Here is a 25,585-nt window from a genome sequence, read left to right as displayed (position 1 = left end):
ATTCTAAATACATAATTTATTAGGTAATATAAATAGTTTTTTTTTTCAGTTAGAATTCTGTAAAATGAAGCACAAAGATTTGATGAGATAGAATCTTAACTAAACATTCTCTCTTTAAAAAAACAAAAAACTTTTTGTAAAAATTATACACCTCGCAAAAAAAAAGCGGGTGCTGCTTGCAAGATATATTATTAAAAGGTACATTAACTCTGCAGTGTGAGAACAGAAAATTAGTTAAAAAACGTGCATATAAACATAGTAATTGTTGAGCAAAAACCAAACACAATAGTTTTATTATATACAGCTTAAAGATGACATACAAGTACATTCTAAAAATATTGAGTTGCCCTTCAAAAGGTAACACTGAAGTTTCAAACAAGCTCTTCGTTCAAAAATTAAACAAATTTGAATATACAGCTGATTGAACCAATTTTCATCACCTAGGACAGACAAGATGGTTAATAATGACAGGCTGATCCAGCTTCCACCTCTAGGTTAAGTAAATGCTTGTAAATTTAGCTCTCCTCAGAATAATGAAAAGAACAGACCTGAAATTCAAGTTTTAAAACATGCATGATTGCAACCATTTTCCACATCACCTAAGAGCAGGGCTGTAAACTCTCTATGCTTTTTTAAAGTGAAACTTCAAATTTTTATTTTCATTTTATTCTTACAATAATCTTAAATGAAACTCTTAACACTTTACAAATAAGCAAAGTAAATACAGCTCTGCTCAAGAGGTACAGTTGCACAGATGCGTTGACCCCTTTTATTAGGTTGTTCCAAAAACATATTTAAAAACAAATTATTATACTTAAATACCTAAACATGCTATAATTTAGCTCATTTTCTTTTAATTTCAAATGATTAAATATCTAAAAAAATAATAAATTTAAAACATTGCTTAGGGTTTAACATTTTATATAATCTATTATTATATATAGAAAACCAGGAACAAGTAATAAGTACAGAGTACACTATAATCAATACAACCTAACAGCAATATGGAACAACCTAACAGCATATAGCAAGGCGGGTTCCCCAAGAGGCATATATTCCTTTTGTGTCATGACCATTAAATATTTTTAATCACTTAAATCTTTGAATTTTTTTAATCCTTAACTTGAAGGGAAGAAAGGTTTACATTCTATAAATATCTTATGCCTTAGATTACTTGGTTTTATAAAATTCCTAATCATGAATGGCACACTTGTTCAAATTTATTAAAAAAGGTAAAGAATGTTACGGATTTTATAAAATCCTTAGGCACTTATTGTTGGTTAAAATGGCCATGACACTATACAAAAGAACACCATTTATAAATCTTCTAATACAAGAATTAAAATGCAAAAATATTAATGAACATTTTCTTTATACTATACCCTTCTAGGATTGTTCAACAAAATTTCTTAATCTTTCAAACTGTTATATTGGCTCTACCATCCACAGAGCAATCGACAGAACCTGAAATTAATGTTAAACACTTACAAAATATTTAAAACGATTATGAAAAACTGCTTCTACTACAGCAGTTTCGTGTCTTTATAAATATAGGAGGAAAAAAAAACCCCACAGCATTATAAAAATAATATCTAAAGACAATAGGGAGTTTATTAACAAATTAAAGTATATTATATTCTGAAAACATATAATAAAAGGAATAAAATTATTTTGATTCATTAATAATTACAAATCAGATTTGTGTTTGGCAGTTGAATGCACATTCGTGAAGTTTTTGGTATATATACAAAAGCTGAGAATTAAATGAACAGAGAGAAATATGGTTCCCATTGAAACGGGAGCTAAAAAGGTATTAACATTGAAAAGATTGTTAGAAAATCACATTCTTTCTTAACAAATTTAGCTATCCTATTTCAATTTGAAAAGCGTAACAGAAAATACATATATTCTCAAGAACCTTCTCATAATTTATTCAAGATATAACAACTAAAAAACAAAATTCTTTTTATTCATAGAAAACCCTTTTATTAAATAACCACTGAGTTCTATTAACTAGAATTATAACAGCATAGCCAATTTATGTGAAATTAGACAAAGTACTTACCAATATGTAGAACAGTCACACCAAATCTACTAAACTCTTTTATTTTCTCCATTAAACATTTAATTTTAAATCCTGGAAAGTTTTGAAGCTGCACATAGCGACCCATAATTACATCAGGAAGATGGGGTTTCAAATAATTCAACTTTTAATCCTGGATTACTGAAGCCTTAACCACCTAAATGAAAAAAAATTATTTATTAGAAGAAATACTATAACATGCTTAAACAAATACTAGATCACTGAGTGTGATAACCAATTAAATTCTTTCAGTTTATTTGTATTTTTTTACATTCATTAAAATTATTTAAATGTAGTTAATTATAAATCATATTTTTGATTTTCTGCATACAATATTACATGTATTATACAATACTGAGTTATAAATTAGACCACATGTTTTCTGTAAGCGAATGCATGCCTGCAACCTGAACACATTTTATTGTAACAGTCTAAATTGTGATATCCGAAGATACAACACAGGAGATTTATATACTATAATATGTATCAGAATTATACTCATACGTTATTTACTGCACACTTACACGTTTATACATAATGTTAACAATCAAGCGACTACACTATTAAAAACAAAAAAGGTTACACGAGTTAAAATAAATATATGAATTGAATAGTAAAGAATAGAATATTTAAAATCCAAAACTATAAATGAAACTTTTGAAATTAATAAAACCCTACAAATCTGATAACATGCAAATCTGATAACATAACAAATCTGATCACATGCTTACGGAATTAAATATAATCGTAGTAAGTTTCTTTATATTAGCTATACGTTGTTTATTCAGCATTTACACGTGCATAGGAAGAAGAAAAAAACACTTAACTATATCAATAATCGAGCGATTATAATATGTATAAATATAAGATTTAACATGGGATGTAACATACAACAACATAAAAGTTGAATATTTTCAAAACTTATATAAGTAGTTAAACTTACCATAAGAGATTTAATAGATTATCCAAGTCCTAAAATGAAGAATTAAGTACTAAAATTAATAAAATCAATGTTTATCACTAGTGAATCTAACACGTGCTGCACTCAACTGCTACTCTACAATGAAGCCAAAGCACTGGCTGGCGACTAAAACAGCAAATAATGTAGCCACGAGAATTAAAATAGTAACCTTTTAATCGTTGCCAACATATAAAACAGACCTTCACTTCCCATTAATCTTAGGCGAAAATCTACAAAAATCTATGGCCCTGCCGTTATATAAAAAATGTTGCCACCCGAGAAAAAAGCAATGAAATCAAGTAAAAATTTATAAAACATTAATCAGTAATAAATCCTTTGTAAATCTATTTTAAATTATTGAAATTCTTTATTTATTATAATTAGGAAGCTTACTTGAAAGTATTTCCTTCTTACAATAGCTTTTTCTATCGAAATGTGTGTATTTTAGTGGTAAGCGAAAGCATGACTTTGAATCATTCTCTAAGACAAACGAAAATTCCAAACTTTTCTGCTGTTTCCACTGATAAGATTTGAATGTCAGCTTTTTAAAAGAATAAATTTTTCTTGTATTACAAGTGACCGGATTTCATTTTAAATTGAAAGGTGAAATTTTGCCGTAGGTTAATATGTTTAAGTTTATATCAAGAAGCAGAACTGTTTTTCCTCAGCTATATTCAAATTCATACTTTTCTGCACCTGCTGTCACTCCTATAACTTCTCCTGATATTCATTTTACTAAAGTAATTCTTATTATGGTTTTAAAGAAAAATAATAGCAGTTTTGAAAATATTTAATGTGTGTATTAGTTGCTTTTTGTATAAATGTTTTATGAGTTGTAAAAAAAAAAAAAACAGTCAGAATATTCTACAATAAATTCCGAATGGAATAATTACCATGTTAATCTTTTTTTTTCTGTGTTGAAACAAATTAGAAATATAATTGTCTCTAATATCAATATACTTCCTTTATCTGTGAAATTATGACACCCTGTTAATTCCTGGTCAAAAAACTTTGATATTCCAAACTTTACAATATTTTATGGCTGTGTATAAGTAAATATTGTTTAATATCATTTATAGAGTTTTTGAGAATGTTTAGCGAATATGTTCATTACTAATTCATCTTGAAAAATATACTATGTTCGATAAAACTTTACCGAACATATCTTTTATACAACTCTTAGACATTATCAATGGCAGGGCTGTCCAACTGCAAAGAGCAATAACCTCTGAACAATAACCTCTTATACAATAACAATTAATAATTGAATTATTAATTATAAAACAATGGGACAGAAGGATTATAAAACAATTTGCTTACATTTTAACAGGAAAACTGAGGCTGATCAGCCTTCTTTACAAGGGCAGGAATGTCAACATCGATGTTTGTCGTTGCCAGCCGAAGAGAGTCTAACAATGAACTGTCGGAGAGAGAGCTCCTGTGACGATTCTTGATAAACTTCATCGTCGAAAAAGCACTTTCACATAAATATGTGCTCCCAAACATGGAAGATATTTTCGGTCCTAAGTCACGCAGACTTGGAAACTGTTCAGTTGGAAGCAACTTGAAGAACTCTGGGCTGCCTTTCAATTCTTGTTTGAAAGAACTGGTCAGCCTGGAGATCACAGAGCTCTAATTATAGGTTTGCCGGTTGTTCTTCAATGCTTGCTGTGACTGGATTACTGAACAGAGCCACATCATTCTTGATGCTCTCAAAATCTGAAAATCTTGTGCTGAATTCATCAATAATTGTCTGCAACTCAGGGCAAAATTCAGAAAAATCCAGCACTTCCTCAGACTCTGATGCCAAACGACTGCAGCTGGCGAAGTGAGATAAGTTATTTTTTTCCAAAGTTTCATGGAAAATTTTCAGCTTGTGTGCCATTAGGTCAGACACCAGTTGGCCTCTGTGTCTGACCTAATCTCTGTGTCTTTGGTGTCTAGATGCTGAGGAAGGTTGATATTTATAGATTCAAAACTATAGTATGTCCATTTCTGTGCTTTCAATTGTGTTTTATTCACATTTTCTTTGCTTTAATATAAAAAATTGGTTCTTTTGTTTTACTGTTCCCCCACAGCTGACTTATCCTTTTCTTCAGAGCTTCTTATCTGCATTACAAAAACACTTTGGAAGTTCACCTAGATCTTCATTCTCTCTTCTCTTTTATCATCAGTTTTCATGATCAGCTTTGACAGTTATGAAAAATATTTAAGAGCAAAAGTATTACTCTTAAAAGTCCAAGATTTACCCTAGATACGAGGAACGATATTAGATACACTTAGTAAATTATCAGTTTAATTATTTGTACTAGCTTAAGTAGTTGATTATTCAACCAAAGAAGAAATAAAACAGGTTGTGAGAGACATTTGTAACAATGTGTCAATGTTAGTTTGCAGAAATTTAGCAATTAATAGAATTTTTTTTTCAAACTAAATGAGTAGTAATTGCGAAATAAAATAATAAATTTTAAAAAAAAACGTAATATTTCTGATTTTTTTAAAAATCAGTTTTCCAAAAAGGGAAAGGAATAACTCTAAGGAAAGTAGTTAACCGAGGATTTCCTAGCAAAATACTAGTCTTCAAACTTTTGTTCATGTATGGAAAAGTTTGTAAAACTTTATAAAGTTCTTTTTTTTTTTTTAAATTTTTTCGGAAGGAAAATTTGTTAGTTTTAGAAAGACGCTTTTTTAAAGGAATTATTCCTTGATCATGTTTGTTGAATCATTTGCATACAAAGTAAAATTGTTTACTTACTTATTTAATTGCTTATTAAATTATAAACTTTTTTTTTAATTGCATTTTTTTTTTCATTTATTTATCACAACAGTTTTATTAAATTTTTTTTCTAATTATTTAAGCGCTTTTTTTGGAGATCTTCTTTGAGGTAAAAAAAGGACATAGTGCTTCTATCTACTTAGTATTTGAACAATTTTAAAGCTATTTTTATTGGCCCCTTTCAGATATGTATAATATACAAGAACCTGCAAACGCAGTTTGCCAGAGATTTTTTTAGCTATACTAAAAAATTTAACATCGCGATCAGTGTTTGAGAAAATTAAAATTTTTTTGATATATTTAAAGTAACTTGATACTGCATGGAATGATGTTGAAACTTTTGTTTCCTTAAAATTAAATTAACATAATCCCTTTTGATCTTTTGAAAATAGCAGATTTTACCAGATAGAATGATTTTCGCTTTTTAAATGTTCTTCCGAAGCATGAATAATTTTTTTTTAAATCCGTGTTCTATTTGTTGGTCCTCATTAATTTCTAGGTTATTTGTTTTTCAGTTTATTTAACAGTTCAATTCTTTTTTTTTTTTTTTTAATTTGCTTTTTCAAAAGTGCAAAGCATTGCTCAGATAAAGCAATATTGTTTTTATGAAAGATAGTTGCACTCATTATTTGACCTTCTTTTTGACTAAATTGGGTAGTGTATTATCCTGTCTAAGTCATGGATTTGAAAGTTTTTAAGTACAAACACATTATTTATTATGTGAAAAATTATAGTTACTTTTACTACAAAAAAATGGTTACTCCTGTTGCATTCTTTTAGAAGATTTGATGAGAAAGTTACAAAGCACATTCTGAGTGTAAATAAGTTTATATTGGTATATTTAATTTTTTAAAACACAAATGATTTCTAGAATTAATAATCGATGGAGAACTCAATTTTTGCTATTTACAGGGTATCTCCGCACCTGGAAAGTCATGAATTTTGGTATTGAACAAAATTTGTCAAGAAATGTCATGATTTTAACTATTTTTTTTAAATAAATAAAAGAAAGTCATGGATTTAGTCGCCGAAAAATCTAATTTTTAAAATAGAATTTACCCCCCCATTTCATGGTGTTCCGAATATCTAAATTTGTAACAAAATCCCCTCTTACTGTGATTAAAATATAAAAGTTTTTATTGTGTTCTTTAAAGATTATGGTGTTCTTTCAAAAAATAAAAGAAAAAACATTTCTTGAGCGAATTATCTTTTAAACTTCTGCAATATCAGAATTTTTTTTATTTTATCAATTTAATATTCTAGCTGAAGCAAGCCAGTCATTGGTGAATTTTTTTTTCAGAAATGAGAACAGAAAAATAAGGAGTATTTCTTTCCTTTCCGATGAACAGGAAAAGTATCTTTAGAATATAATTTTGCAGAGAAAAAAAAAATATTTGCTTTTGTATTATTTTCCAGCTATTTTATTGTTTCAACTCTTTCTTTACTCTGTTTTTTAAATTTAAAATCTATGCAGATGCAGAGTATAACAGTTTTGGTTATGCCTATCATTTCAATTAATGTTATTATAATGCTTTTTCAAATTAATTGTTGTGTTTTTGTCGGAGAAAATAGTAACTTGGTTAAGTCATGAAAAATTATTGGAATTAGTCATGAATTTGAAAATCTAAAATGTAGCAGTTACCTTGAATTTAATCTTTTTTTTTTTTTTTAGCATATTTCATCTCGATCTTTAAGCCATTTCCAGTTTAACTACGGGAATCATTACATTTCCCCACTTATCAATTTTTAAAAAAGTCTTTTTGACCAGTTTCATTATTTACTCAGGAGTAGCACAACCTTGTATGTTTACTAACATTGTTCTAAACTAATTTGCAATCGCAACACACGAATACGCCATCTACGGAGAAGACAGGCTCTATGTCTTGACCCTTTTCCTCTCCTCCTCTTCTCAGTTGTATAGGAATGTACTACATGGTATTTTCCTTTTCTTTAATTTTTTTCGAATTCAATTGTCACAAATATTTCTTAAACTTTGTGGTTCCACAACGCTTTCTTTTAGAACAATGTTCAATATAGGTTTTAGTTCCATATAGTTTACTAACTTAAAAGTTTTTAATCTATTTGAAAATCAAGACAGAAACTAACTTACTCCATTCTCCTGTGACTCTCCACATGCTAAGGGTGAAAGCATCCATAGAGTTCCCATAGGTAGAGAGTTTTACTTTATGCCACCTACGGTCCATTTTGATTGCCAACAATAAAATCTCATTTTAAATCATTTCAAGAAAGAAAAGAGAAATATGAAAAATCCTTCTAGTTTAATTTTCTTTCTAATTTTAACTAGAAACTGATAATGACTATGTCAATTTAATTTGAAGGGGGGGGGGAGGAATTCATTCTCTTTGTTTTGCTTTCCATGGAATTGCACTATAGGTTAAATTTGAAATAGCATCTATGAAGTTGAATTCTAATGGATGTTGAACTGATGTTCTAATGGAAGTTGAATTCTAATGGGTTCATTCATCTCTCCAAAAGGACAGGAATGGTCCTTGTAAAAACGCATTTCAGTTTCACATTAGAGAATCAGCATCCTTAAATTATCCTTAAGTTTGGCTGCAATATTGTTCTTAATTTTTATATTTTGAACTTCCAGCCCTGAATATTGCTGGTAATGAAAAAGATTAGAATACTTCAGGTATAATAGAGGATTAAAAAATTTGTGTGAAAAAAGAAACTATTTTTGTTAAAATGTTTCTTTTTTAGTAAAAATTCGAAATTAATTTTTATCAGAATTATTCAAGTAGATTACCGACAGAAAAATCTTTGAAAGAAATTGGTTGAGCTACTTTATTGACTATATGCTTCAACTGTAGCCAATAATATTGTATTTTTTAAATTAATGGTTAGTTTTGTATTCCTAAACCTGATCTTGTTTTTCAGCATTTCATCAACAATGAATGGCAGAAGTCTGTTGGTGGAAAGACTTTTCCTACAGTAAATCCATCTACTGGAGAAGTCATTGCTCATGTTGAAGAAGGAAGTCATGTAATAAAATTTTCATTATATTTTTTTTGTAATAGTTATTTCTACTGTACCTTATGTACGGACTTCTTGGTATCTTTTACCGCAGTTTTCACAAAGCTGAGCATTAAACAGTGGTGAACAAAAAGCTTATAGGTATTTTTTATTTATTTTGTTGTTTCGTATCATTAAAACATACTAAATTATAAAATATAAATTGTAATTATATTATAAATGGTAATTCTTTTTCACTGTTAAGCTAAAGATGAACTAAAAAAAATCAACTTTGACCAAATTCAAATTTTTCAGTTCACCTTTATGCATTAAAATATTTGCTCTAACGAACTGATCTCTCAAAAGTGAATTTTTCTGGAGGAAAAAAATTATTCTTTAACTATAATAATTAACCAATTCAATTAAGTGTATCAAGGTTTTATACTTTATGGAATAATTTTTTTAAAAAATAAACTTTTATTGTTTTGCTTAAACACTAGATAGTATTTATGAGCGTACCAAATGTTTAATTTTTGTAATTTTTTAATGGATTGGATGTTAATTATATAATATTTTGACTAAATTTTATTGTTTTAAAGTTAATTTTAAATGTGCAAAAGAAGTAATTATTTAATAAAGGTTAATTTTTAAAACATTTTTAAAGAGGATAAACCTAAATTAATTGCAAATGTATCTTTTAAGTGATTTTATTATTTCTTAAAGTTACAGATTATTTCCATTGTAAAATAACTTCACGTTAATAATCATAAATGTACAGTGAGCAAAAAAAATAATAATTAACGCACCACCCTCAATAACTTTTGATCTAATGATCGGATCTTCACGTTCTAGGACTCAATCTTAATGTTTCGTGGGGGTGACCCTAAATATACTAATTAATTAGTGCAGATGATATTTTCAATTCACCTAAAAAGTTTTTGAGATCTAGGGAAATTCGCAAAAAGTAAAATTAACATTAAGGAATCCAAATTTTGGACCACTGTGACCTTATTTCGGAGGTTATAAATCCAAATTCATCGAAAAAAGAGTATGTTTATTCAGAGAAAGTACGTCTTGTGGTAATACTAGGTACAGTTTAATAGGTTTAGGAGTATTTCCAATTATTATTGTATAAGATATGCTTCTAGGGAATACCCCAGCCTTTTATCTTGGATGATCTGTTTTTGAGTCAACATGTGGTTTTTGTAGTTACGTTATTTATAAAAATTGGTACTGCCAGGATAGCCTGGTTAGCAGGGCGCTGGACTCGCGTACTTACCCGGCAGAAGACTCTCTGTGTCGCAAACGGTGACTGGTGCACGTTAAATCTGTCAAATCACAAAGTCTTCAATGTTCCCATAACAAAATACCTCTGGGGTACTGAATTGGAGATGGATCGTTCTCTGGTTCAGGTCAAAATTATGATCTGTGGATGAATGAATGGATGTGTAAATGGGCTCGCCCTATCAAACGAGTGTGACGTATGCTGGAAAACAGGAACAATCGCACCCCCCCCCCTGCCAACAGCATTAAAATTGACATCTGTTATTTATAGGTGTATGTTATTTATTAAAAAGACTGCTAAAATTCTGCATTTTATTTTTGATGTTTTTTTTATAAGTATAGTTTATTATTTTGAGCGTTGATGGCTTGGGGGATAGAGCATACGCCTTCCAATGAGGTGAACTAGGTTTGAATCCCAACAGGCTAACCGGGAGAAGTGATTGCGATTATCTTCATGTGGCGCAAATGCGGGTTAGTTCCATCACACACCACGGAGGCATATTTTCCCCAATACTTGATCCAGGAGTATCCTTGTCTTCTGGATTAGGTTCAAAATTACAAGGCTACGAAATTGAACATTAGTAGTCGCAATCCCAAGAAATTGGGTCGACTGTTGAAAGACTGTTATAATATAGAATTTATTATTTTGTATTTGTATATTTTTATATTTGTATTGACTATTTTAAGTGGTACTTAAGTGAATCATTAACATAAACCAAATATCTATTGTTCTATTAGTTATCTTATTCTTAATTAAGTATAGCATTGCTTTAGTGAAATAAGTCTAGCAGACGTGCCAACTCTCCCGCATTTTGCGGGAGTCTCCCGAATTTTGAGTTATTCTCCCGAATTTTGAGTTATTCTCCCGCCCTCCGGAATTGATTTGAAAAACTCCCGAATTTTACTGCGATCGACGGCCAAACTCAAAATTACCTAATTTTTCCGCGAGTGCGAAGGTAAGTTTTTCTTTCAGCTTGAATTCCATCCCCTCTTATCAAACTACCATCTGCCTGAAGTGTAGCTGAACATGCTTTATTTTCCCCCCTCTTCAACGTTACCTCTAAAAACACTCCTATTTCACCCGCCCCCTTACACTGGGGGCGGGTGAAATCTTCCTCTTCTTTCGTGTGGAGTTGAATGCAATGACGTCACATGTCGTTATCGAGTGACGTCCGTTCAGGAGTGGGGAAACTCGTACTCTCGATAGTTGGAATTGATATTGTATCTTGCTGTTTTTATAGTTTTTAATGCGTATTTTTCCACGGTTGGCAACAAGCTCGTAAACTAGCAACGTGATATCAATTATTCGTTTAGTCTTCGTATATTTAAGAAAAAATAAAAAATTCAAGGATGTCTTAAGTCGAAACGGAAGTATGGATCAATTTCAACAAATCATGTACCAATGACTTTAGCAAGACTTAATTGCGGAGAGCTAAGTCTGCAACTCTTTTTTTCATGCATACAGTAGAGAACCATTTATCTGGTATCCAGATAATCCGGAAAAAAAATTTGCTCGGTTCTCCCGCCATTTTGAACTAAAACGATATGGAAAAAAAAAAGCGGAAACTGGACTAATCCTTGAAGTTGAGTAGAGGAAAATGTGAGGAAGGGAAGAATTTTTTTCCCCGTTTACCCAGAGAAACGTCATTTCTTCCGCGACCTTGAAGATTTTAGATCTTTATTCTCTTTTAGGTCGTTAAACTCAAAGGAGTGGCATGATGATTTCGTTTGCTAGTTTGATTTACGAGGGGGTGGGGAAAATGCATTGCACATGCATATCAGTGAACAGAAGATGAAAGAGAAAAATATATTTATCTATTTGACATCGATTAATAAAAATAAAATGTTTTTCTTTTGAATAAATTCTGATTCTTTGGAAGTGCGGTGTCATTCGCAAGTTTTTCTTGATGTGGAATCACACCTGCTTTAATTAAAAATCGCGTTTTTATTAAAAAAAAAAGGAATTGTTCATTAATTTAAGCATACAATTATTTTATGAAGCAGATTGCAGTTTCGTTTTTCTGATTCCACTACGTTTTTTTTTTCTTTTTCATGATAAATTTTGCACTCAATAAAATTATTTGTATTACCAAATTTTTTCATTAGTTTTTTTTTTTTTTTTAAAGTCCGTTGATCTTGCCTTGTTCTAGGTTTTAATATTTATGCTAGTGCCGTTTTTTAACTATCGTTTCGGTTCGATAATTTTCAAGTGTTGTTTTTATTTAGATTAATAGGTTTTCCTTTTATTTTCGCCCCCCCCCCCATGAAATATATTGTGTTATTTAATCATTGGTTTTGTTTATTAGTTGATTTAGGAATCGTAATTATTTTTTAAACTTGTTTTTCTTGTCTAAACTTGCAAATTTTTTTATTCTTTTAAATTTTATTTTTCTACAATTTTTTTCCTTTTTAGATTTAGGAGTGCTTTTCTTTTTTCTCTTACTTTAAAATGTGTTTACATTTTTTCCTTGTAATTTGGGTTTGATAAAACATCGATTAACGACACTTTTTTGTCGATCCAGGAAACCGGGAAATTAAGACATCCGGGATAGCGATGGTCCCGAGCATCCCGGATAATTGGTTCTTTATTGTACAGACATTAGTATTGAATTGGTTTTTTAAAATAAAATACTTATTCAATTTGTTTATTTTTTAAAAGTTTTTGTGTATTTTTATTACAGTGTCGGGTTTTTGAATAATGTTTTATTAAGGAAATGGTATTTATTTAAAGAGTATCTACCTAATATAGTTTTGTGTTGCTAAATCTGTGTTTAATTATTTTATTTCCATTTAATATTTTTAAACAATTATTGCTCTATTAGTGTGTAAAATTTCTTGCATTCTTATATTTAATAAATTTTTTACTTAAAATTCCTTAGAAGTGCCAAATGTTGCATACCATGCACCTTTTTTTACCCCTCCTGAAATCTCCTGAATTCTTGTTAGGGAAACTCCTGAATGTTAGTTTTGCTAGGTTGGCACGTCTGGTCTAGGTATGGGTAGTTAAGTTCACATAATATCAGTTTATCTATTTTCATTTCAATAGCAAAGGGCATTAAATAAAGTATCAGTTGTATATTGATGATGCACATATTATACAAATTGTTGTAGTTTTTCAATAATTCTCAAGTTTCTCATGCTATTGAATAATATTTCATTTCCTTCAAAATTGTGGAAATAACAGCTATTAATATCACTTATTAAAAATAAAATGTTTTTATTATTAGATCGAAATTCGACTTTGTCGATTGTAGTTTTATTGTGTGTATATTTTACTGTAAGAAAGGAAAATTATGGTATTTAATTTCAGATATCTCAAATGCAACAAAGCTACATCCATTATTTAAAAGAATCTATTGAATGAAGACAACTTAGCTGTTTAAAAATGTACTAAAAATGATCTGAAAACTTTTCATTTATTTTCATTGTAGAAAAAAAAAATTCAAACCCATGAAACATGTCTGGGAAATGTCTAACCCTTAGAGGCTAGGGTATAATCCCTTAACAGTTTAGAAATTCAAAATATTTTTGATTATCAAGGGTTTTTGATTCTTGATCTTAACCACAAAATTCTTGGTCTTAAACCACTAAATTCACACGACTGCTAAAAACATTTCCAAATACCCAAAACGCTGAGTTTTCTGAAAAAAATTCTTTTAAATAAAATGTTTTAATTGTATCAAAGTTTTTATTGAAAACATAAATTTCGGTTTTCACTTATGCACACAGGATACACTTTTTCCATTTAGGCTAATAAAATCTATCTATTCTTGTAGGAAGATGTGGATAAAGCAGTTAAAGCTGCTCAGCATGCCTTTCGATTCGGATCTCCCTGGAGAAAATTAGACGCATCTGAACGAGGGAGACTTCTTAATAAATTAGCGGATCTAATTGAAAGAGATCGCACTTATTTAGCTGTAAGACTAATTTTTTATAGAATTTTTCTCTCTTTATTGTACATAGGCATCGCATGTGTTAAAAAAAAAAAAAACACTTATGGAGTATGTACATAATTGAAAGGCAGTTACTATAGTTTATAATTCTTTTAAAAGTATTTTTCCGTTTGATTTATGTCTGTAAAATTATGAAGTAATGTATTTTTATCACTTATTTTTAGCTGAATTATAAATTCAAAATTTATGTACATTTAAATGAAAAGTAAATCTATTTAAATAAAAATAAAAAATCAATAATGTAGACTAAAGTCTTTATAGGACTATAAATGTTTTGAATAGTTGCCTTTCTCTATCAAATTCATTTATATAGATATCATTGTGTATAATCTATTTTACAAATACACATAGCCTTCCAAAGTTCTAGTTCAGGAAAAAATTTTATTTCTAAAAGTATGATTTTTTATGCTAAACTTAGTATTACAGTGAAATTTAGTGTGCCTATCATATACTGATTTTTTTTAAAAAGATGACTAATATTTAAATTTTTTTCAAGAAAAGTTCTTCTACATTCCATACTGATGTTTTTATTTTAACCTTCTCCCAAAGGAGAACCGTTCTATGACGTAACTACTGAACGGAAGAATCTTCAAACTATCTGGAAATTAAAGTGCATTGATAAGAATACTTTTTCTCATCAATAATCTTATTACACATTTAAAACAGAGCTACTACTTTTTTCAATGGAATTTATTTCGAGAAAATGTCAATAAATAAATTAAATTTTATTACAAAAAAAAACATTAATAATAAAGGAAAATGTAGATTCACAAAAATAGTTATTACACTCAAACCAATTTTTGTGCAGAGGATGAGGATCGCATAAAAAAAAAAACTCATTAAAAAATTACTCAAAACTTCACGAGTAGCTATAAAAATTAGTTTTTATAATGCAATTAAAAAGTTTTTTTGTGCAGTGAATAGGGACCACATGAAGAAAAAGTCTCACATGGAGTCGCCAAGAGCTGCGGATCCTTCTGCTACTCATTTTAAAATCGTAGTCTTAGTTTCTAAGGAAATTGGCTTCCTCTTCTCTTTGTTTTTGCCTTTATTCATCTTCAGGGATTATGTCTAAAAATAAAATAGAAATTTATATCTAAATAGAAAAAATAAATTTAAATTCAATTTATGCTTTGAAATGAATCTCATCTTAATGGTTGAGGAATGTCAAAACCCTTTAAAGGATGTCAATTAATATTAGATTTAAAAATTAAAATGCACCTAATATTCTTTTTTTATTAAATCACTTTATTTATTTCTCGCTTGCGCATATCTGAGTTGAATAAAAAAATTCAACTCTTTGCTCCCTTCAAATAAACTACTCGTTATGACAAACAAAACAAGAGACTAATTGCCAACTTTCTCATTAGCAATAAACCAACTTAACGAGACACGCAGTCCATTTCAAGAAAACCCCAACTAAAACAATGCATATGTCCTTCAATGTTTATTTGTAATCAATGCATTTTTGCTTTGCTACGCGAAAATTCCATCGCAATATGTTGTTGCACATTTCATTTATTTACATAGAAGTTCTTGTGCATTCAAGAATTAAATTATGCAATCATAGAATTCCATGCATATGCAGTGTAATTGGCTGACACAATACTTATGTAATGTGATAAAAAATGACCGATATGACTAAATGACCCATCAAACATACTTTTTTTCATTGATAACTTGATCAGTTGTGTTCCAATTTGATTGAAATTTTCATAAATCACACAAAAAAGATTGCACAAATAAAAAACATGTTTGAGTGCTTATGAATTTCTTTAAGTGTCTAAAATATTGTGGGAAATTGAGATTTTTTCATTATAAAATTCTAATTATAGACCTATTGACTTCCTTGTCATTATGATAGAGCAGGGTTCGTGATTTTTTTGATTTTTAAAAAAAAAATCAAAAAATCAGATTTTTTTTTTATTTTTATTTAAATAGGATTTTTTTTTATTTGAATCGGATTTTTTTGATTTAAATCGGATTTTTTTTATTTAAATCAGATTTTTTTGATTTTTATTCAAGCACATTATAAGAACTTTAATTTATGATTAAAAATACTTTATAAATGTTTAATCGAAATTAAATTAATATTAAAACAATATTATAACAATATTTTAGAAGCTCTAACTTACTAATATAATTTTTCATTATAATACATAGCTTTGAATGCATAGCAACCATTTTGAGACAAATGCAAAATTGAAATTTGAAGACTGGATGAAATAGAGAATTTAATGAAAGTAATGAATCTAGGTTTTTCTGAAAGGTGTTTATTTTGTGAAAATTTAGACATAATTTGTGAAAATTAAAAAATCAGCACAAAAATGTGGTTTATTCGTTTCTTGTGAAACTATCATTTTTCCTAAAGTTGAATTTGTGAAGGTACCCTAAGCAGTAGCAAATTCGGCTTGGGCAGACTCTTTAACTATTAAATTAAAGTTTTAATTAGCAAACCATAATTTTAATTTAAAATTGTGTTATTTTTTCTCTTGATTTTTAATATGACAAAATAAATGTAACAGATTGTGTTTATAAATGTAGTCATTCATCAAAAAATGAATAAATATTTAATCTAAATATTTTTGTATTGAAATATTCATATTTAATTCTATATCAAAATAGATCAGCTAAAAAAAATTTTTAAAAAATCTATACACTCATTGGAATTTTTTTTTTTACAAAATTTCTTTATAGAAAATCTGATAATGTCAAAGATACTGTTAACATATGAGAAAAAAATACAAGTTACCAGTTAATAACTCTACTGCTTCAAATAGACTTTGAAAGGGAAGAATGACACTATATCAGGAAAAAATATCTGAATTCATTAGCCTTTTTTTTAATTTTATATTAAATTATATTTCTTTTTTTTTTTTTTTTTTCATATTAGGGTAATTTCTTTTTAACATAACCTCAAGCTTCGGAAATATATGTTTTCCACCAATAAAATATAATGTAGATTTTAATTCCATGTTGTTTTAATCAAAAGGTAGAATTTTTCTTAAGATTATTTTCATTTTTTTTTTTTTTTTTTTTTTTTTTTTTTTTTTTGAAATTCATGTCTATTAATTACTTTCTACAGCTATGCAAGTCTATATTAAGACAGCATTAAATGTGCACTTTAATCTGTACTTTCAATCTCAAGAATCAAAAGACTTTTAAAAATGTAATTTCAAATGAGTTGGAATTTAACACACACCATGAAAGAATGTAATTTCGTTAACTAAAATTAATTAACATAGTAATTTATTTAAAATAAATTTTAAAACTAAGAAAATAATAATAATAAAAGTATCAATAATTTAAAACACTGTTTTTTAACTTTTAAAATCAATAGGGTGACCTGGGGTAATTATTGATCAAAAAATGCAAACATCTAATTTGTGAAAAAAATATTCAAGATAGAATTTTAATATTTACTGGAAGTTTGAAGCTATATGAGATGAGTCCTATTCTACCTTCTTTTGTTTGAAAATCTAATTAGAATTTAAAAGATCTTAAATTTTTAGTGATCAGGAATTACCCCCTCTCTTGATCATTTCCGGGGTAATTCTTGATCATTTCTGGGGTAATTACTGATCACCAGTTTTTATAGTAAATGGGCTGTTTAAAAATAATTATACAATGGTAATTAACAAATAAGACATTAAGATCAAACAAATAAACCAAAAAGATATGTTTAAGCTGCAAATAAAACGTTTTATTTAAAAGCAGGAATAAAGATTAATTCTTCAGCTCTGGCAGCAGCTCTCACACTGAAATTTTCATTTTCAATCATTAAAAGAAATTCACTATTTTTGCTTTCTAGAAGCTTAGTATCCTTTTTAGGCTTATAATTTCTCACCATATTTATATTAGGTTAATTTATCAACTTAAAAATTATTCTAACAATGTACACACATAAAATTAAGATAGAAGCAAGGTAAGAAAAGCTAGAAATGGTGCATATCAGAGCACATTTGTCTTGTATACAGCTAAAAACAAATTTTGTGATTATAGTTAAAATATATTTTATAGTTGTTCCACTTAATAAATATGAACTGTTATTTAAGAAAAGAAAATTAACTATTTATTAGCTATTTTTTAAACTATTTATAAGAAGAAACGACAATGATCAGGAATTACCCCAGTGATCAATAATTACCCCATCTGTAGGGGGCAACATTTGATATAGTTTCCTATAATCAATTATAATGTTTACAGTAGATGTGAAACAATTAAACAAAAGCTTACACTATTTTTATATCAAAGAAAAAGAAAGTAACTCAAAATATTTATTATTAAGAGAAGGAGGGGAATCTTTGCAGAAATGTGCACATTTTGATACCCATCTTTGAAATGGAAAATACAGAGAGCAGTTTAAAAGATACTTATTTTGTTAGATTAAACAAAAAAACTATTATTAACTAAATGTAGTTATACTTTAGTAAAGTGTACAAGCATTCTTGTACATGTCTCAAATTTAAAAAAATATAATTTTTTTAAAATAAAACTTAGGTGATCATTATTTACCCCAGAAACAGAGTGATCGTGAATTACCCCGGGTCACCCTATATATATTTAAAAAAATCAATTGATTTAAATCAATGATTTTTTTAAAAAATTCATTTGATTTAAATCAATGATTTTTTTAAAAAACTCATTTGATTTAAATCATGAGTCAAATCAAGTTGATTTAAATTAACGAACCCTGTGATAGAGTATTAAAAATATCCTCCAAGATCTCATCTGTTCATGATTATCTTTCTTTCTCATTTGTTTGCTTTTTTTCCTCTCATTTTAGCTTTTATCTTACCTTTTTTATTTCATTAACTTGATTGAAATATGACTCTTGTTTTACAACTAACAATGCCTTGAATAGTGATTTTGAAATAAGTCATTTTTAACATATAATTTCAGTAAAAAAAAAATTTAAATATTCATTTTTTTGCAGTATGGTGAGAAAGTGAAAAAAATTCCCATTTTAGTTTACACCATAGCAATTAAGTTTTTCTAAGTAGTTCATAATTTGCAATCTTAAGCTGCGCAGCATTGTAAAAATAATTGTATCAATTGACTATTAAAGTGCAAAGGTGAATAATTTCTTTATTGCCTATATCCTATTATCTATTACAGATAGATGAATGTAAACAAAGCAAAAGGAGGACAAATAAAAAGACATACTATAATTTCAGTTCTATGGTTAGGAACCGGTTTCAGTATCAAAATAGAGTGTGTGAAAAGAAGAAAACTACAAATCTAAAAAAAAGGATTAAAAATTATTGATGAATAGGATAGGCTGAACAAGTTTAAGCAAGGTTATCAAATATAGATATAATTACATGTGGTGATGAATATGGGAGAACACCAGATGTTGCAACATTAAATGAAACATTATTTCTAAACATTTGGTAAGAAAGGGATATAGAAATGTCATTAACTAAATTATTCAAATTTTTCAATACAAAATAATTCCTAGTAATGCATTGTTTAATTTTTTTAGCAAAGGAAAATTCAAATCTACGATTAGAAATTATGTTGTGCAACAGAAGATTGTTTAAAATCTTGATATGGATCAGAAAAACAAGGAATTATCCAGTCAGTTAAAAATTGTGTGTTTTTATTTAAACATAGATGTTGAGATAGAGAATGGTTTTGTCTTTTATTTTAAAATCTTTAATAAAAGAAACTAATTTTGCAACAATTTTTTTTATTGTTATAAATAACTGAAATATAAATGGATTCATTTTCTTATGCTTTTAAGATTACTAAACTTACTTCATTATGTTATGAGAAAAACAATTGTTATAAAAAATTTCAAATAAATGCCAGTAATAAAATTTTATTAATTTTTAGAGCTTAGAAACTTTAGATAACGGAAAGCCTTTCTTCGATTCGTATCATGTAGACCTGGATCTTGTGTTAAAAGTTTTCAGGTAACTTTGTTTTGTATATTTAATTCCAATAGAGGGTATTATAAAATGCTTTAAAATTTTAGTTTAATCAATCAATTTTAGTTTAAAAAGTTAACTAAAATTTTCTGTTTATTTTGACTCCTTTGCTCTTACATTGATTGGGCTAATTAATTCGAAATTTATTTTTCCAATAAGTAATAACATTGGGGGAGATAATTGTTTTCTGGGCTAGAAAGCAGTCAGATTCTATTCCGAACTGAATTTGGGGTTGGCAAATAAAGATAGATTATATTTCTTATTTACTTCTTTAATAATAAAAAAGCATTTTAATGTTTTGATTTATTATTTAGGCTTTTTAGTTATTTTTATCATGAAACCTTAATAAAAAATCTCTGTTTGTGAAAGTACTTTTAAGGCTCATAAAAAGTGCCTTTTTAATTTTTCCTTTTTCTTTAAATTACTTATTATGTTCCATTTTTGTAGAAGTGTAGTGGCAAATTTGTCTATGGGAAAAAACTAAAGTTTCATTTTTTTTTTTTTTTTTTTTAGTGTTTTTATTAATTTTTTGATAAAAACGTGTTTTGGAAATGATTTAAAATTCTCTGAATTAAAATCTCTAAAGTAAAGTTTTTCGGATTTTAATTCATAGCATAATATAATACTGAATTAAAAAAAATAAACCGTTGACAAAGTTTATTAAGTAACTCTTTTGAATTTAGCCCATTATGTGATAGAAAAAGGGGATTAAGGATTTGGATCCTCTGCAGCCCTTTAACGATACAGTTACAGCAAAAATGATACTGCATACAGAACTTTTACTTTTTAACTAACTTTTAAAGAATAAAAGAAATTTAAGTTCTTTTAAAATTTACAGAAATAAAAACATTTTATAACAAATAAATTTGCAAAATTGATGAAAAACTGGAATTTTATCAACAACAAAAAAACGTGGTTTTATGTTTTTTAAGCCTTCCCCTACACTTCTGCATTTTTGATTCTTAATTTTTTTTAATACTTTCGAGCTTTTAAAAAGTTATTATTCATGGTGCCCTATTAAAAGAATTAATATCTGCTTTTTAAAAAATGTCAATAACATCATTGTTAAATTTTTTGATTAAGATCTCATTGCCTGTCTCTTCTTTTGTGATAATGTCATCTTATGAGATGATCTTGTCAATGAGTTTAAATACTGTAGAAAATACTAAACTATGTTTAATACAAAATGAACAGTCTGCTAGACATTTCTTTCTTTAGATATTTATTTGAAAATTTGATCACTGTCAATGCCAATCTGCTGATGTTGCTCGTAGGCGTAACTATCAACTAAACAATCCATTTGCTTACACAGTAAGGTGTACCATAACTTTGCATTAGTCTTCTTATTGGTTGTGATGTTTTGGAGGCCATGCACTGTTTCTATCCTAGATCAAAATTATGTGACATTTGTTCCATGGCTATTAAAAAATAAAGCCCAGAAAAAAAGGACATGGTTGGATATTGTGTGTTTACTTTATGAATCTTTCTTTACACCTTGTGGTCAGGTGGTTTGTCACCAGATGGCAGACTTGTCAATTGAAATGTCATCAAATATTATTTGCATGTCTTTTAATTTAGGGGTAACACTTGTTATAGTTTATTTTTATATGATTTATGTTGGCCTCAATTTTATGTTAATTAGACTGGAGTTTAAGTGTACCTCAATGAATTTATTCCATTATCAATTATATAAATTTACCTGTCACTCATACGTCAACTCATTTTGCTCATGTTTTGCTCTAGATATTTTTTTCCTTCATGTTTGACTTATAGGGTGATTAATGTCTTATCAAGTATTATTTCTTATTTGAGTGCAGTTCTCTCTGCTGACAGAGTGCATTCTTTACTGTAGATTTCTTATTCATTGAAAGAGTGGTGAACCAAATCATCACATCTCTCCAGATGTTTTTCATTTAATACAGGCCTAATCTTTATGTCCAAATTAGTCTATGCCGTTCTTATCTTACCTCTCAAGTGATTCATGTCAACCAGAATCTTTATTCATCAGTAATAATAAATTAATACAGTAGAGAACCATTTATCCGGTATCCAGATAACCGGGAAACCGGGTGGAAAATTGGATCGGTTTTCCCGCCATTTTAAACTAGAACGATTATGAAAAAATGCGGGAATTGAAGTTGAGTAGAGGAAAATGTAAGGAAGGGGAGAATTTTTTTCCCCGTTTACCCAGAGAAACGTCATTTCCACCGTGACCTTGAAGGCAGGGAAGGGAGGAATGTTTTATTTTCTTCTTTAGGCCGTCAATCAAGCTCAAGGGTGTGGCATGCTGATTTCGTTTTCTGTTTGATGTACGAGGGGGGTGGGGAAAATGCATTGCATGCATATCAGTGAACAGAAGATGAAAGAGAAAAATATATTTATCTATTTGACATTGATTAATAAAAATAAAATCTTTTTCTTCTGAATAAATTCTCATTCTTTGGAAGTGCGGTATCATTTGCAAGTTTTTATTGATGTGGAATCACATCTGCTATAATTAAATATCGTGCTTTTATCAACAAAAAAATAAAATAAACGAAGAATTGTTTATTAATTTAAACATAGGATTATTTTATGAAGCAGATTGCAGTTTTGTTTTTCTGATTCCACTATGTTTGATTTTTTTTCTTTTCATGATAAATTTCGCACTCAATAAATTACTTCTTTTCATTCATAAATTTTATCTTTAGGTTTTTTTTTTTTTTAAAATTCCGTTGATCTTGCCTTGTTCCGGGTTTTAATATTTATGCTAGTGCCTTTTTTAACTATCGGTTCGATAATTTTCAAGTGTTTTTATTTAGATTAATGTTTTCCTTTTATTTTATCGTTTCCCCCGTATAATTAGGTATGAAATATATTGCGTTATTTAACCATTGGTTTTGTTTATATTAGTTAATTTAGGAATTGTTATTATTTTAAAAAAATAAATACAAGAATTTTGTATTTTTTAAACTTGTTTTTCTTGTCTAAACTTGCAAATTTTTTTATTCTTTTAAATGTTATTTTTCTACCATTTTTTTTTTTCTTTTTAAAGTTAGGAGTACCTTTTTTTTTTCTCTTACTTTATGCATTACACTTTTTCCTTGTAATTCGGGTTCGATAAAACATCGATTAATGACACTTTCTGGTCGATCCAGTAAACCGGGAAATTCAGACATCCGGGATAGCGATGGTCCCGAGCATCCCGGATAATTGGTTCTCTACTGTACAATTTTACGAAAAAAGATGACTAACTTTTTTTTTGGAGAGTCTTTATATGTACAGGGTTCATAGAGTTTTTAAAAAGAGCTTAAAGATGCTTATTTTCGATTTTCAATTTTTAAAAGCCCTTAAAGGCGCCTTTTTCATTGGGTGTTTTTAAAGTGCTTAATTTACCCTTTTTCAAAATGAGATTTTACCATGTTGATTTTTTCTACGAATTATGCAAAAAGACACAGTTCACATTGTTCTCTTCAACGTTTCGTAATTAATTCAACCAAAATATATTTCGGCGTATTGTCAGTCCGTAGCGTATGAAAACGCCATTCGTTTTACACCATTCAAAATTTCATGATTTTTTACAATTGTCAAAAACAATACCAAAAAGTTTTTATTTATTTATTTTTTTTTGACATGGCGGTTAAAACAAAATAAAACTGTCAATTGTCAAAACTTTCATACCCTGCCTAATTATTATTTTTTTTTTACAGTGCTTAAAAATATTTTTTGAGGTCTTGAAAAGTGCTTAACAGGTGCTTTTTTTGTTGAATAATTTGGTTATGCACCCTGATCTAAGATTGTACCAGAAGATTTTTGATAATTACAAATCTTATATGGATATTCGTGAAAAATAAACATTTCCTAATAGTTAAATGAATTTCATTTTTTTTTAAAAATATGAATTACTTAATTCCATTCTAAAATTTCAGAAAAATGCTTAATTAGTTAAATATCAAATTATGTATAAATACCTGTATAATGAACCAATTATTAACAGTATTGTGATTTGAACATAAATTAATCTTCGGCATATGTCACAGTTTTGACCATTCTCTGCATTGGCACTTTTATTTTCACTACCACCACCCTTTTCAACATATCAAATATATCTTATTAATCGGTTCAGTTTCACCCAGTAAGTGCTTCTTTTAACTCGTTACTTTCTACAATAATGTTGTTTTAATTTTGTTACTTTGAATACATAATATTTGTGTTTGGTACATTATATCTAAATTCAGCTTTCAAAATTTACATTCTACCAACTTGTGAATATTTTTACAAGCATTTTTTTTATATCAATTTAAAACCGAAAAAATTGTGATGCTGAACAATTTTCCTTGTCTATAGCACTAAGTATTTAAGTAATGAGTTTAAATACAATTAGAATTTGATGTCTTTAATATCATTTGTATAGATACTCATATTAAATTGTCTATACATAAAGTATTATAACTTGTGATTTAAATCAAAGTAATTATTTGGTTATGAAGATCTGAATAGTTTCAAATATTTTAGGTATTATGCTGGTTTTGCTGATAAGGTTTATGGAAAAACACTGACTGTAGATGGAAACTATTTTTCTTATACAAGGCATGAACCTGTTGGTGTTTGCGGTCAAGTCATACCTGTAAGTTTTACGCGCTCAATTTGCGCCGATATTATCGTAAATCAATGTAATGTTTAATGTAATGTAATGTAAATATGCAATGTAATGTAAATATCCTGATATATTTCGCGCAATATGGAAAATTCGAATCTTGCATTTAAGCATTTGCTTTTTAAAGCAATTATTCTATGGAATTTGGAATATAGATTCACCTTCATTAAGGCATAATTTGTGTGTCCCCCTCCCCCCAACAGAATGCTGGAATATCACCCGTAATATTAGAATAAAAAATTATTACATTCAATTTTTAAAAAATTTATGAAAACACAGCACTTTTGTTATTTTAAATTAGTAACATATATGTTTGTTATTATTACCTTTCAGAAAGATATTAGACCTCAGATCATGTCTTTTCTTTTAGTGGAATTTCCCTCTTCTAATGCAAGCATGGAAGTTAGCCCCTGCACTTGCTACTGGAAACACTGTTGTCCTAAAACCTGCTGAACAAACTCCCCTTACGGCACTCTACGTTGGCCAGTTGATTAAGGAAGCTGGATTCCCACCTGGTGTTGTGAATATCGTACCTGGTTATGGTCCGTCTGCTGGAGGTGCTATAGCTTCTCATAAAGGCATTGACAAGATTGCTTTTACGGGTTCTACCGAGGTATCTCTTTTTTTCGATGGACAGTTTACCGTATAAAGCTGAGCACAAGTGGTTAAAACGTGTGACACGTTTTTTAGTTTAAAGCTTTATATATAATTTTAAGTCCAAGCTTAAAAAAGCAGCCATCTTGTACTGTTTACAATATTACTTGTACTGTTAATCATTTAATTTTAAATCTATTTATCGTTAGCTGAAAACATAAAATAACATTAAAAGCAATCCACATACTTTATTTATGTCATGAATTGCAAGTACTAAAAAATCTATGACTAATAAAACTAATTTAAATGCAACCTCAATTATTAAACTTTGAAACCTGTTCTTTTTGTCAACATAAGTGGAACAATTCTGGTTTTAGAATCTTGCTATT

General features: G+C 28.4%; 1 protein-coding gene and 1 long non-coding RNA gene across 2 annotated transcripts in view; one reads left to right on the top strand and one right to left on the bottom strand.

Moving 5' to 3' along the window:
* Nucleotides 1-262: 262 nt before the first annotated feature.
* LOC147807435 (uncharacterized) lies at nt 263-3,285 on the bottom strand. The gene is made up of 4 exons (XR_015434485.1): nt 3,027-3,285; nt 2,066-2,240; nt 1,383-1,464; nt 263-548 (listed from the first exon to the last, which is right to left on the bottom strand). It is a non-coding gene; the product is annotated as an uncharacterized LOC147807435 (long non-coding RNA).
* Nucleotides 3,286-3,304: 19 nt separating this feature from the next.
* The window catches only part of LOC107442960 (aldehyde dehydrogenase, mitochondrial), a 38,700-nt gene continuing 16,419 nt past the window's right edge, over nt 3,305-25,585 (top strand). Inside the window, exons 1-6 of the mRNA XM_016056671.5 lie at nt 3,305-3,784; nt 8,722-8,826; nt 13,857-13,997; nt 19,872-19,951; nt 24,461-24,572; nt 24,973-25,215. Of these exons, the coding sequence (XP_015912157.2) occupies nt 3,671-3,784; nt 8,722-8,826; nt 13,857-13,997; nt 19,872-19,951; nt 24,461-24,572; nt 24,973-25,215 (795 nt within the window). The 5' untranslated portion in view covers nt 3,305-3,670. The remainder of the gene's footprint in view (nt 3,785-8,721; nt 8,827-13,856; nt 13,998-19,871; nt 19,952-24,460; nt 24,573-24,972; nt 25,216-25,585) is intronic.

Source organism: Parasteatoda tepidariorum, chromosome 6 (genome assembly GCF_982258835.1).
Source record: "Parasteatoda tepidariorum strain Cologne lab strain chromosome 6, Ptep-v5.0, whole genome shotgun sequence".
NCBI classification, from domain to species: Eukaryota; Metazoa; Arthropoda; class Arachnida; order Araneae; family Theridiidae; genus Parasteatoda; species Parasteatoda tepidariorum.
Note: the sequence above shows the minus strand (reverse complement) of the source record. Positions and strands in the feature narration are given on the sequence as shown.